Genomic DNA, 12,092 nt, shown 5'->3' on the forward strand with positions numbered 1-12,092 from the left:
AATCTCTTTAAAGACAGCTAACAAGATATCACCTTATAACTGTAAAACAACATGAGGGGTTGTGATAAGTGTTGTGTTGTTTCTCCCCTTATCTCCATGGAATGCTACCTGACGCTGTGACCACTCAGCATTTAAACAACACATGATATAAATATTGTTTTCCTCCTACAGTGACACAATTAATGGGAGGATGAATCTTGATAAACAAGTTTAATTGATACTTCCATCCAGACTACTTTATCTCAAATAGAGAAATAAATATATGGCTACACATTTAATAAAATTATTATAAAGTATATAATTATTACAAAGAACTCAGGATTTCTGTTCTAATGCAGTATCATATTGCAGAGGAGGCACTTTAGATTTCAGTTCATGCCTGATGTAAAAGAAAACCTAAAAATGAAATCAGACTGTTACTGAAATGGAAAATACCTAGTCTATTTACTGTCTAAAACAAGAAATGCTAAGCTTAAAGAGATAATACTTAGTTCGCTCATTGCAAAAATTTAGAGAAAGCTAAGTTTAAATAAGGAAACATTTTACTTCAAAATATAAGACCAAAATACAATGATTAGAAGTTCCATTTGAACTGAACTTAAATTTATCATGTGATGGATTTAAAGAGCGATTTTCTTGTGAGACAAAATTCATAACTATAGCATCTGGTACAACTCTGCCTTGCAAGCTTAGGTACTCTCTTTTTCTATTACTAATAATTATCAATATATACGCAGCTGAAATATTTTTCAAAACAATTGTTTTGCATTTGTTGGCTACCTGCTTTGTGATATTACAAAATTAAGCAATGAGATACATACGTAACACATCAACATTTCAGTGTGGAGCTGGTATTGATAGGCAGCTTGAAAGCAATGGACCTTAGAAAACAGAACTACTTTGTGTTAAAAGTGCAAATGACGTTATTTGGAGCTTGACATAAAAACACGCTAGCCTTTTCAGCAATTGCTAGGGAGCTGAGCAAATCTCTGATGGCAACTGTTTGATGATTCTATTTCTGTGCCTTAATTCTCTGCATCACAAAAGATACCAAGAACATAGGATAGTGAGAACATTTTGCACTGCTTGATCCTTCCATTGTAGGACATACGCCTGGCAGAGTGGGAGCACTTACAAAATCAATGTTTCACACACTGATTTGCCTGTATACTTTGAGCAGGAGCTAAGCCTTGCTGTCTTTCCTGGCGAGTTCATCCTCTTTCATCTGTTGCCTGTAGAAGGTGCAGAAGGAGCCTGCTCCCATTCCTAAAACAGAAGATGAACGAGTTAAGAGTGCTTTATGATATTTTTTTTCCCAACAGTTCCTTTGGGGGTCTCCTACAGCTGCTGCTTTGCTTCGCTTCCTAATCTCACGTCAGATACACAGGCTCTTGAAGGTCACGTAAAAGCATTATTATTTTTATGTGTAATTTGGTCTCATCACAGTCTGCAAAGTTTTCATGAAGTATGTTCTGGCTCACTCTCGTAGAAGTAGCTGGTGTAGGTAAACACCTGGAATAAAAACTCCCATCTTACGGCATTTTAAACACATTTTTTTATGAAAGAAAAATGGACATTTTACTGTTATTCCTCCTCCTCCTTAAGAGAAGTTTAAGAAATGCTTTTTATAAAACTGCTTCATGATTACTGTGTCTGACTTAACTCTGTTTAAAAGCAAATGCAATAAACTACCATCACCAAATGGCCTCTATTATATAATACCTTCAGTTTACCCTAGCTCTCTGAGGATCTGAGCAGTCTGAACAATGATATTTTCTGATATATTATCAGAAGAAAAGAAACTATCTGCAGTTTTCATGCAGAATACTGAAAGAAATGGGCCACGGGCAGATCAGAAAAGAAGTACTGCAGAAAATAGTGGTATATAGAAGATATTAATGCAGCAGATTTCTTTCAGGGTTGAAGTGGATAATATTCTTTATCCTGAACAGCCACTCATTCCACTAGGTAACAAGGAAAAAGGCAAGGGTATTTTTGAAGCTCAGGTATCCAGTAAAATCACACAAGCAGACAGGAAAACACAGATTATTGTTCTGAACTGAGTTCTGTTTCTTTTTAAAGAAAACATCACCATACAAAGCTAAATGTTGTGAGACACATCAAGGTCTTACTAAGACAACTGATAAGTTATGGCTGATAAGGCCTTGGTAGTTAGGAAAGACAGTCTGTGAAAGACAGGCTTTTAATAGGATTGAATATAAGAAAAAAAAAATTAGTAACAAACAATTTCACACTGGAAAAAGCTGTCCTAAGAACAAAAGAGAACATTCATTAGCACACAACACAATGTGTGAAAAAAGGTGCAAGGAGGAAGAAGACAGGTATAACAAAGACAAGGGTGTACGGGATTTGGCATCACCCACGTTCAGAGCAATAAAAGAGGTATGTGGGAGGACCAGATGCATCAAGGTTTGTAAGACATGTTGATTGTCCAGCACTAGAGAAAACAGTCACAAAGTGCACAAAGCAAAACACTTTTGTAAGCATGCTACACAGGAAAATAGGAAAGTAAAGAGCATACAATTTTGCAAAAGCTCCTAGCAAAAGAATAGTACAACATTCCTTTATAGCTACAGTTCAGGATCAAGAAAGTAGTAATAAAGAAGCATTTATATTAAAATATGACATAAGAGAAAAAGAATATAAAAAAAAGACTTTTCACCGTGATAATATTGATAACCTTTGCATCATTAGAATTATATGAAGTGAGTATTAGCAAGCACATAAAGGAAAATGTCAAAATCTAGATTTTTAATAAGTGCACATACAAAGCCAATAGGGGGACAGAGAGCTGTAAAAGCACTGCACCATATTTAAAACAGAATTAGAAAAGATTCTTTTAAGCTTACAAAATACTTCAGAGCAGAGAAAATAAAGTTTGTCATGACGCCTACAGGCACATCATATGATCAAGGGATATGTGCATGCAGTTCCAGCACTGTGTGCACTGTTACCATTGCCATTAGCAATAATGCCTAAAGGAAAGAAAAAAGCCCGTTGCATCATGGCATACATGAATATAGTGAAAAAGGTGGTGAACTCACTGCAATGTATTGCCTCAATTACTGCAGCAGAAACTGGAGAAACTGTTCTGATACAGTGCATTAGCTTTTAAGACATAAAAAGGACAATAAGGTGGAATGCTAAAATTTACCTGCTACAGGTGATGTAATTTTTTTGCTCTCCAGGTCTCATACATTCTATGTACTATGTGTTCTACCCGTGACACCAGGAGTTCAGGCCACGCAGAGTATAGCAACCCACTTTGCAGGTCTCTGGAAGACAGCAGTTCAAGAAAATATTTTTATCATGATTGTTGCACATGAGATTATTAAGGAAGGTACAATGATATACTAGAAGGACTTTCTGGAATTAACCATTATTGGTACTACACTGAAACAACATCAACAACAACAATAAGATTATGGCAAAATCTGAATGTCAAAGGCAAAAGATGAGGAAATGCAATCTAAAATTCAATTACACTTGGTGAAAAACTGGTGTTAATCATTTTGGTTAGATCTAGGAATCTAACGTATCTAACTTTCCAGAGTTAGGGCTCAAAGCAAGTAAAAATATTTTCTTCTTACAAGAGCTGAAGAACATAATGAAGATGATGACTAAGACTGGCAGAAATCTAGAGCAACTGGGGAGGGAAGGACAAAAATGGTATTAGGATCACAGTCTGAATGATTTCACAGATGATGTTTTCCATAACATGAAAGATTTAGTCATTTACTTGTTCTACTGTAGTATCTTAGCTCATTCAAGGAAACACACTGTAGGCCAATACATAACAAGGAGAAGTTAAGTGTAGCCCCTCATTAATGTAAAATTGTGGTCATCAGAAGAGTAGTTACTTGTGGATATTACACCTTTTTTTTCATCACAGATATGGGTACACCAGAAGAGTAGAAACTAAACATAATCAGTTCAGATTCAACAAAAATCTTGATAAACCTTTGGCTCTTTCAGTGCTGACCCTGTAATGCAATATAAAAAATACGAATGTACAACTTGAATGAGGCATATAATCCTTAAAAAAATCTTTTTTGCTTATGTTTTGTACAACACAGAATCTTTGAGGTTGGAAGGGACCTGTGGAGGTCATCTGGTCCAAAGCCCCTGCTCAAGCAGGGCCACCTAGAGACAGTTGCCCAGGACTACGTCCAGATGGCTTTTGAACATCTCCAAGAAGGGAGACTCCACAGCCTCCCTGGGCAACCTGTACCAGTGTTCAGTCAGCCTCACAGTAAAAAAGTGTTTCCTGATTTTTTGAGGGAACCTCCTGCATTTCATTTTGTGCCCATTGCCTCTGGTCCTGTCACTGGGCATCACCGAAAAGAGCCTGGCTCCATCTTCTTTGCACCCTCCCTTCAGGTATTTATATACATTAATAAGTTCCCCCTGAGCCTTCTCCTCTTCTGCCTGAACAGTCCCAGCTTTCTCAGCCTTTCCTTATAGGAGAGATGCACTGGATCCTTCATCATCTTTGTGGCCCTTTGTTTTACTCTATCCAGGAGATAGAGTTGTCTTGTACTGGGAAGCCCACAGCTGGATACAGCTCTCCAGGTGTGACCTCACCAGTATGAAGCAGAGGATAAGGATCCCCTCCCTCAACCTGTGAGCAACAGGCCTCCCAGTGCAGCTCAGGATATCATTAGCCCTCTTTGCAGCAAGGGCACATTGTTGGCTCATGTTCAACTTGGTGTCCACCAAGACCACCAGGTCTTTTTCTGACAAGCTGCTTTTCAGCTGGGCGGCCCCCAGCATGTACTGCTGCCTGGGGTTATTCCTGCCCAGGTGCAGGACTTTCCACTTCCCCTTATTGAACTTCAGGAGGTTCCTGTCAGACCATTTCTGATATTTAATACCATAAAACAAAGTATAAAACAAATGGAAGACTTGGATGAACAGGTGCATGTTTGCAGGAAGAAAATATCTTCTGTTAGGAAAAAAAAAAAGACTTTCCAGCATATAAATTCTTTGCCACTATATTTGTAGTCACTATGTGAAAACAATATAACAAATCTTTTAAAAGAAACAACCTTAACATAGCTGATAAAGAAATAAGCTTTACTAAGGACAGAAATTGCCTAACCTTTGAACTATGGGGCAAAAGGTATAAAAGAGAAAGCCATGAATCTTTAGGAGAAAGCATCCAGAGCTTTTGAAAATGGTTCATGATGGGATGTCTTGATATGACAGTATACTCTGTCTATTTTTTCATGCTTTAACACACATGCTAGTATAAAAAGAAATAAATGGCCACATGAATATTGGAGAAAGGTAATTTCCATGTGCCTAATACAAATTGGCAAGTGATATATCGGAATACTAAGGAAGCCAGCACCTACTTAGCAACATGCTAATCAGAACTGTGGTGAGTCACACCAAGGACATATTCACTAGATGTGGTATTTGTGACAAACTATTTCCCAAAATAGACCCTGCTTCTATAGGTTTTCAGCTGTGTGCATTCTAATGAGCTGAAGTCTCAAATAATTAATGGTTCCGTAACAGTCTGTTGCGATCTGAGCTTTAAATCAGGAACCCAGAGGTACATCAGAGGTGAGAACTACATTAGAGCCATGTAAAGTCTACCATGGTCAGTGGCAGCTTGATATGATCATTGAATAAATGGAGTAACACTAGTCATACGAAATAAAAATACAAGTGAACAGTAATTTAGGTAAAATTACAAATATTTAGGTATACTTAAAATATTAGGGACAAAGACTTGAATGGTGAAAACACTGCTTGTTATGCCAACCCAGCAAACAAGGAAAATGTAACTGCAGCAATTTCTACAGAACCTACACACCAAAGAGAGGATGCAGCTGTTTCAGCCTCTTCACACACAGTCCTCAGATGTCCTGTTGGCTCCATCAAAAGGTTCAAGAAGAAAGAAAGTGAATCTCATCTCTGAGAGTGAAGGTACTAACATGTCCTAATTCTTACATTACATATGAATACTAATTTTGGCATCTACAGGCACACTGTCAGGTCAGACAACTGGTGCTTTAAGGGAAGTAATGGACATTACTCTGAGACCGGTTCTTGATTGATGTACGCCAACCAAATTAACTTCCTGAGGCTACCACATGCATATAGACAGCACAGCGGACCTGTAAAAAATTCTGTTTAGTTTACCATTGGGAAGTAAGGATAAAAACATTTAAATCATTGATTTTAAAAGTTTGGACTCCTGACTTTTAAGCATTTGTGAGTACTAAAGCTAATACTTACTGGGCAGTTCCTTGATGAAGCTGCTTTTCCAGCTTTGTATAGATTTCAGTAGCAAGAAAGCAACCAGTCCTTAAGAAGTTGGTGTTTCCTGGCTTTCCTGGAGAGCAAGAGCTATGCTCAGCAGGGTGTTCCCAGCTAACCACATCCTAGGCTGCTTTCTATGGCCTGAGGCTCGTAATTTCCCATCCTTTCTGTCCTCCTCTTGTTTTATTACATTCCAGTGAATTTCACTGGAGAAAACAATATACTGCACTTGTTATGTGCAGGTTTGAGTTTGAACAATAGGGTAAAGTGTGGATTATTTTACAGTTCCAATATTATTATAGACCTGGTGAGAAACAAGTCTTTAGACATCCAGTAAGTCTTTCTCTATTGTAAGCCAGAGGGAATTGGTATAATTCAGGAAGAAATACAGTGGTTTCTTGAAACACCAAATGTTTATTTAATCAGTTACCAGGGAGAACATGATTCTTTCCAAGAAAGGGACATTGTGTTTTACACCATTTGTAATAATATAGCTATCTCTGTCTGAGGTCCTCTATGCTGTAGAGGAACTTTAAATACATTTTTGGCTTTACTGGCAAAGATAGGGATTATTTTGCTCCAGGTCATTCAGTAAAGATTACACTCCTACATATTGTTCTGTGTCAAAGTCATATGTGTCTGCCTGTTTTGCAACAGATGGCTGCATTTCAGTAGTTTTATATAGAAGATGTATATGGAAGGTTGAAATAAAACATTCATTGTAATCCAACTTCTTCCAGTTCCTGGTATGTTTTTGTTGTATCCATCAAGCTTGATGTCATGCTGGAGAATTTTTAAAATATAACTTTGTAAATTTGTTTCTGTTAGTCCCGGGTCAAGATTTATTTGCAACAGTGGTAGAGAGAATGTAAATCAAGTATACTTCATATTGTAACATATCAGATGTTGGTTTATGAGATATTCCAGTCTGTAAAACACAAAAAGAAATAAGATACCTTAATATATGGCCTTTCTGTTTTAAGGGTAAAAGAGCACTTGTAATTCTGAGAAGGGAGCCTTAACCTCTGCTTCCGAGCTTTGAGTGATTTCTCATGCTAGCCTTTGTTTCAGAGCTTTTTTTCTCCCCATCTTGCAAGGACATGATTAAGATACTTTTGTATTTGGTGAAAAAAAAAAAGTTTGCAATGTAAGTGTGTGATTATTTGATTCACAGAGATAAGAATATTTTCAGTGGTCTTTTAACTGTAGCTTGTCACTTAAAAGTTTCTTATTGACTTTTCTAGTAAACGTTGGTTTAAAACCAACAGAGAATAAAATGTTACTTCAGCATTATGATTTCATCTTCAGTGATTTACTAATTTTCCTCTTTTCTTAGCAATTTTGCCCTTGTGCTCTGTTTCAGAGAACAGTTGGTCTCGCTTCCTTTGGGCTTATTGTCACCAAAGATTCATTGATGAAACACCTACGGTCTAATGAGGAAGCTATGTAAAGCCTCAAAGCTGAAGATCAAAGAGAATAATGATCTAACATACCAAGTGTATCCACTGAAAAAAAAGGAAAATAGGCTTCAGCAAGGGCTCTTAAACTTCACTTCTCTTTCATGGAAAATAGACTGCTACTGAACCACAAGCCCACTTACAATGGCCCATTGGTGTAATTCAGCAGAAATAACATTTTTCTGGCTAGTATTTACGAAGTGCTTTGCATTACTAGAGGTGTAAGTAAAAAATGCTGGATAAATTAAGAGCACCGCTGTTTGGAGGAGAAAAAGAAGTTAAACCCGAGATTTTGCTCCTCTTTTAAAAACCAGTCTTGCCTTTTTTTAGTTCCCCCTCCCCTTGAGATTTGAAAGGGAGGGTCAGGACTCTCTCCGGGCTACCCCGAGCCCCTCTCTCACCCTCTGCGGGCTCGGCGATCGGGTCCTGAGGAGAGGACTGGGCTGGGGGCAGGCGGGACCCCCTTCGCCTCGCTGCAGCTCTCCACTCAGGGCGCTCCCGCAGGCCGAAGGCCCCCCCAGATCCACCGGTGCCGATGGGGCGATCGTGTGTCGAGGGGCCTGTGAGCTCTCGGAGGGACACAGCGCCAGCTCTCCTGTGCGGGGAGGGTCGGCTGAGGGTTTTAATGGGAGATCCCCCGCATTCCAACCACCCGCCGCCCGCTACGCTCGCCCTCAGGAGCCGCTCTGCGCGTGTTACCTCAGCGCCCCTCCCGCCCGCCGGCGGGGCGGGGAACGACAAGAGCGGCCACCAATCCGAAGCTGCGGCCAATGTCTGACTGACAGGCCATATCACCCAATGGGAGCGGCCACATGAGTAGGCGGGGCGATAGTGCACGGGGCTCGACTATCACCTCCCGTTGGGCGGGGCAGCGCCCCGGGGCGGGGCTGGGCGGACAGGGGCGGGGTTTATGGGCGGTTAGGGGGCGTGGCCTCGGCAGGGATATTTAAACCTGGCGCGGAGGGGGCTTGCTGGTTCAGTCGGCGCAGCGCCGCTGGAGGAGCGGTGTGGGTGCTCCGTGCCAGCTGCCTGACGGGCTATCTGGTGGTCTACGCGCCTGTGTGCGGGGGTCCTGCCTGGGTCAGCGGCTCCCGGGGCGCGTCTCTTCCTCCTTCTCCCCCCCCCCCCGCTTCCTCGTGCGCCTCCGCAGAGGGATTTCTCAGCGTCCCTTGTCCGGTGTTGGGGGGGGACGTCCCCCCGGCCCGCACCTCTTCCCTCCCCGCTCCCGGCCGAAGGCTTGCGGCGCTTCCCTCTGGATGCGTCCCCGCAGCCCCGGGCGGGAGGCGGCCAGCGGGAAGCGCTGCCACCGAGGATTTACCGCCGCTTGGGACTCGGACCCACGCCGCCGCCGCCCCCTTCCCCGCGGGGGCACCCGGCGCTCCGGCTCCGCCGCCGCTCCAGGCCGCCGCCATGGACGAGAAGTACCTGCCCGAGCTGATGGCGGAGAAGGACTCGCTGGACCCGTCTTTCACTCACGCCCTGAGGCTGGTCAACCAAGGTGAGGGCTGGCGGCGGCCGATTGGGGCCGCTTCGTCCCGCCGCGGGGACGAGCCGGAGTTGGTGAGGGGGTGACTTTCCGCTTTGCACCGCTCGGTGGGGTGGGTTTTTGTGTGTTCGGGCCGTTGGTGTTTACAGGCTCCTGCCCCTTCCCCTCCCTGGGCTGCGGGGAGCAGCTGAGGGGCGCTGCCCGGGCTGGGCTCTGCCCGCCCCAGCCCGGCTTCCAGGGCTGCTCCAGCGCATCCCCCTGGGCGATGCCTCCCCACATCTCGCCTCTTTCCTAGGTGGTTTTTACAGCCGCGAAGGCGTGATCGCTCACTGCTCGAGTTACACGTTATTCCGAGTTGGATGGTTGGGTAGAATAGCTTGGGTCTTCAGCGCTCTGCTTGGGCTTCCAGTTGGTTAAAACGCCAAAAGGTTTTCCTGTTTTACCCTGATGATGTGTTTCTGAAAAATAAATAGCTTATTGCTTAAATATGTGTGAGCCTTTTTAAAAAGGAGCCTACAACTGATGCCCTTTCCAAGGAACTTTCGGCTCTATAGGTATAATATTAAGGAACCAACAATACCTTTTGGTGAATCTTTTAAAAACCTCAAAGCATATTTTCTTTTGCAATTATATAACTCCAAATAATAAGTGATTCTGACCTGTTCTTCATCTGACATGTCCCATATGCTTTAAAGTGCTAGCTCTTTGTTTCGGTGATACTACACTGAATAGAAAAGTAATATGTGGTTTACAGTGTGATCTAATCTAAATTTGGCAGTATTGTATAATCGGCAGGTGACTTTCAAGTACAGCTCTGTAGAGGCAAACACTTGATACAGTGCTTGGGATGGTCAAGTGAAATAAGTACCAACTGATCTTCTAATATAACTTAATGACAGCACAAATGATTTTGGCTTCAATCGAAGTGCTTAGAGCTGTGCTAGTGTACTTTACTTCCTATAACAGGAATAGGTGTAAATCAATGTGGCTCCTTTTAATGCGTTGTTGTAGGTTTTTGATGAATTGCAAATGCCCATCACTAAATCAGAAGGAGAATCAACTATTGTCTGAAATATTCTGGAGTTAGGGGTAACTGTCAATGTTTCAGCTGTGGAATGTGTATGCCATGTGATTTGTAGCTGCATGTCTTTGGATGGTTGGTATTTTGCATATTTTTTCCTAACTTCATGAAAATACTACTGTTGATAGTGGGAGAAGGAGAATTATGTTAATAAATATGTATTTGTATTGCTTCCTGTAAATAAACTTGTTTAAATTTAGCTTGATGGCTGAGAATTTAAGGCTGTAAATTAGTGAAGTTCTTCTCCAGCTGCTGAAGGAACAGTCTTTTTTGCACATGTAAATTATTTCAGGAAGTTACAGGAGTACATGACTTACTATTTTACAAACAGTGTTTATGGAAGTAGATATGACACTGTGACTTTTATCAAAACTGACTTTTTAGGACCATGGTAATTTTTGAGGTTTTCACTGAAATGAGAAATTAGAGGGCAGATGAGCTTCTGCCTGCTTTTATCATGTAATACTTGGTATCTGCATGCATATTTTCAGCTCCAAAAATAAATTATATTGCCAGTGAAAAAAATAATGTGGATGGATGTGGATCTAATGTCTTTGTTCTAGTATGTCTCTAGACTTTTTGCTTACTTTGAGAGTGAAGTCTTACATTACATTTGAAGTATTTCACATGTTAGAGACAGCTAAAAAAGATTAAGGAGTGTGACTGTCAACTGGTTAACTGTGTTTTGAAATGCAGATTTGCATACTATCTATGTAAAATATCTATTTTGGGCAGTTGTAGAGTCACCAAAAAACCAAATAAGGTGAAGTGACTGTATAATACAGTTAGGAAATGTAAGAGGAGATGTTTTACGAACCCATCTTGTTATGACACTAACTTTGTCAATGATGTTTTTCTTGATTGTGACAATTTTGTGCAGCAAATATTAGTGGAAATGTATATATTATAGTTCTCACTTGTACTTTATGTGTCAGGTCCACTGAGTTTTTTTCTATGATAGTCCAGTGAGCAGGCAAATTAAATGGCTTGTCTAACTTCTTTAACTGGGTTTGTTTAGCTTTTCAATTTAGAATGAAACATGTTTCTCAGTTTGGCTTCTTCCAGATATGTGTGAGAATGTCTTAGCAAAGGTTTTAAGTGCTTAAAATAACCAGCTTAATTATGTAATAGCATTTTGATGTCATAATACAGATAGTAAATGTAATACTACTTAAACTGGAATACTGTAGATCAGCCAACTTTCTTCATAAACTCAAGACTGATTTGTAAGACTTGTATGGTTGAATTAAATCCTTCCAAGATGCTGAAGGAATTGAAGTGTGTGTACTGTGTAGACGGAAGAGCCAAACTGCTAACAGATTTCTAACCATGTTGAAAACTGGTTTCTAGGGAAAAGTCCCATGTTTAGTCTTCCAAAATCTGTTAATTATACTTCTCAAATGGAAGTGGACACATCTGCATATTATGCATATAATTACCAATTATAATTTGGGTATATACAAATTACATAATTTTAAATGTTAGAGGAAAAAAGTGGAACCTGAAATGCTTTTAGAATTCCAGGGTAGCCCTTCAGTTGAAAAAGAACGATGTGGAGGTAACTGGAATGCTGCAAGAATACTCTCCAGGGCAGTATTATTAATCTGTATTTCAGAATTAAGAGATGCTAGCATCTCTTCTCTCCCTGACAAAACCTTGTTTTAAGCATTTTGAAAGCATTAAAATCAAAGATCAGTGTCCTTCATTGTTCCTGAATAGTGCATGGAAGTATTGATTTTTTTTTGTTGAAAACTCTGCTAAAGTATTTGATGAC

At 40.8% G+C, this 12,092-nt stretch overlaps 1 protein-coding gene across 10 annotated transcripts in view; it reads left to right on the forward strand.

Moving 5' to 3' along the window:
- The first annotated feature begins 8,729 nt into the window (after positions 1–8,729).
- The window catches only part of KHDRBS3 (KH RNA binding domain containing, signal transduction associated 3), a 93,546-nt gene continuing 90,183 nt past the window's right edge, over positions 8,730–12,092 (forward strand). For 4 of the 10 annotated variants that reach the window (XR_012585801.1, XR_012585803.1, XM_074577892.1 and 1 more), the window contains exon 1: positions 9,021–9,249. Coding sequence is in view for 5 of the 10 variants with exons in the window: in XM_074577892.1 (XP_074433993.1) it covers positions 9,162–9,249 (88 nt within the window). In the remaining 5 variants the exon portion in view is untranslated. Of the gene's footprint in view, positions 9,250–12,092 lie in introns of all 10 variants that reach the window. The other 6 variants (XR_012585804.1, XR_012585805.1, XM_074577895.1 and 3 more) reach the window with 4 other exon arrangements.

The sequence above is a fragment of the Larus michahellis genome, chromosome 2 (genome assembly GCF_964199755.1).
Source record: "Larus michahellis chromosome 2, bLarMic1.1, whole genome shotgun sequence".
Lineage (NCBI taxonomy): Eukaryota > Metazoa > Chordata > Aves > Charadriiformes > Laridae > Larus > Larus michahellis.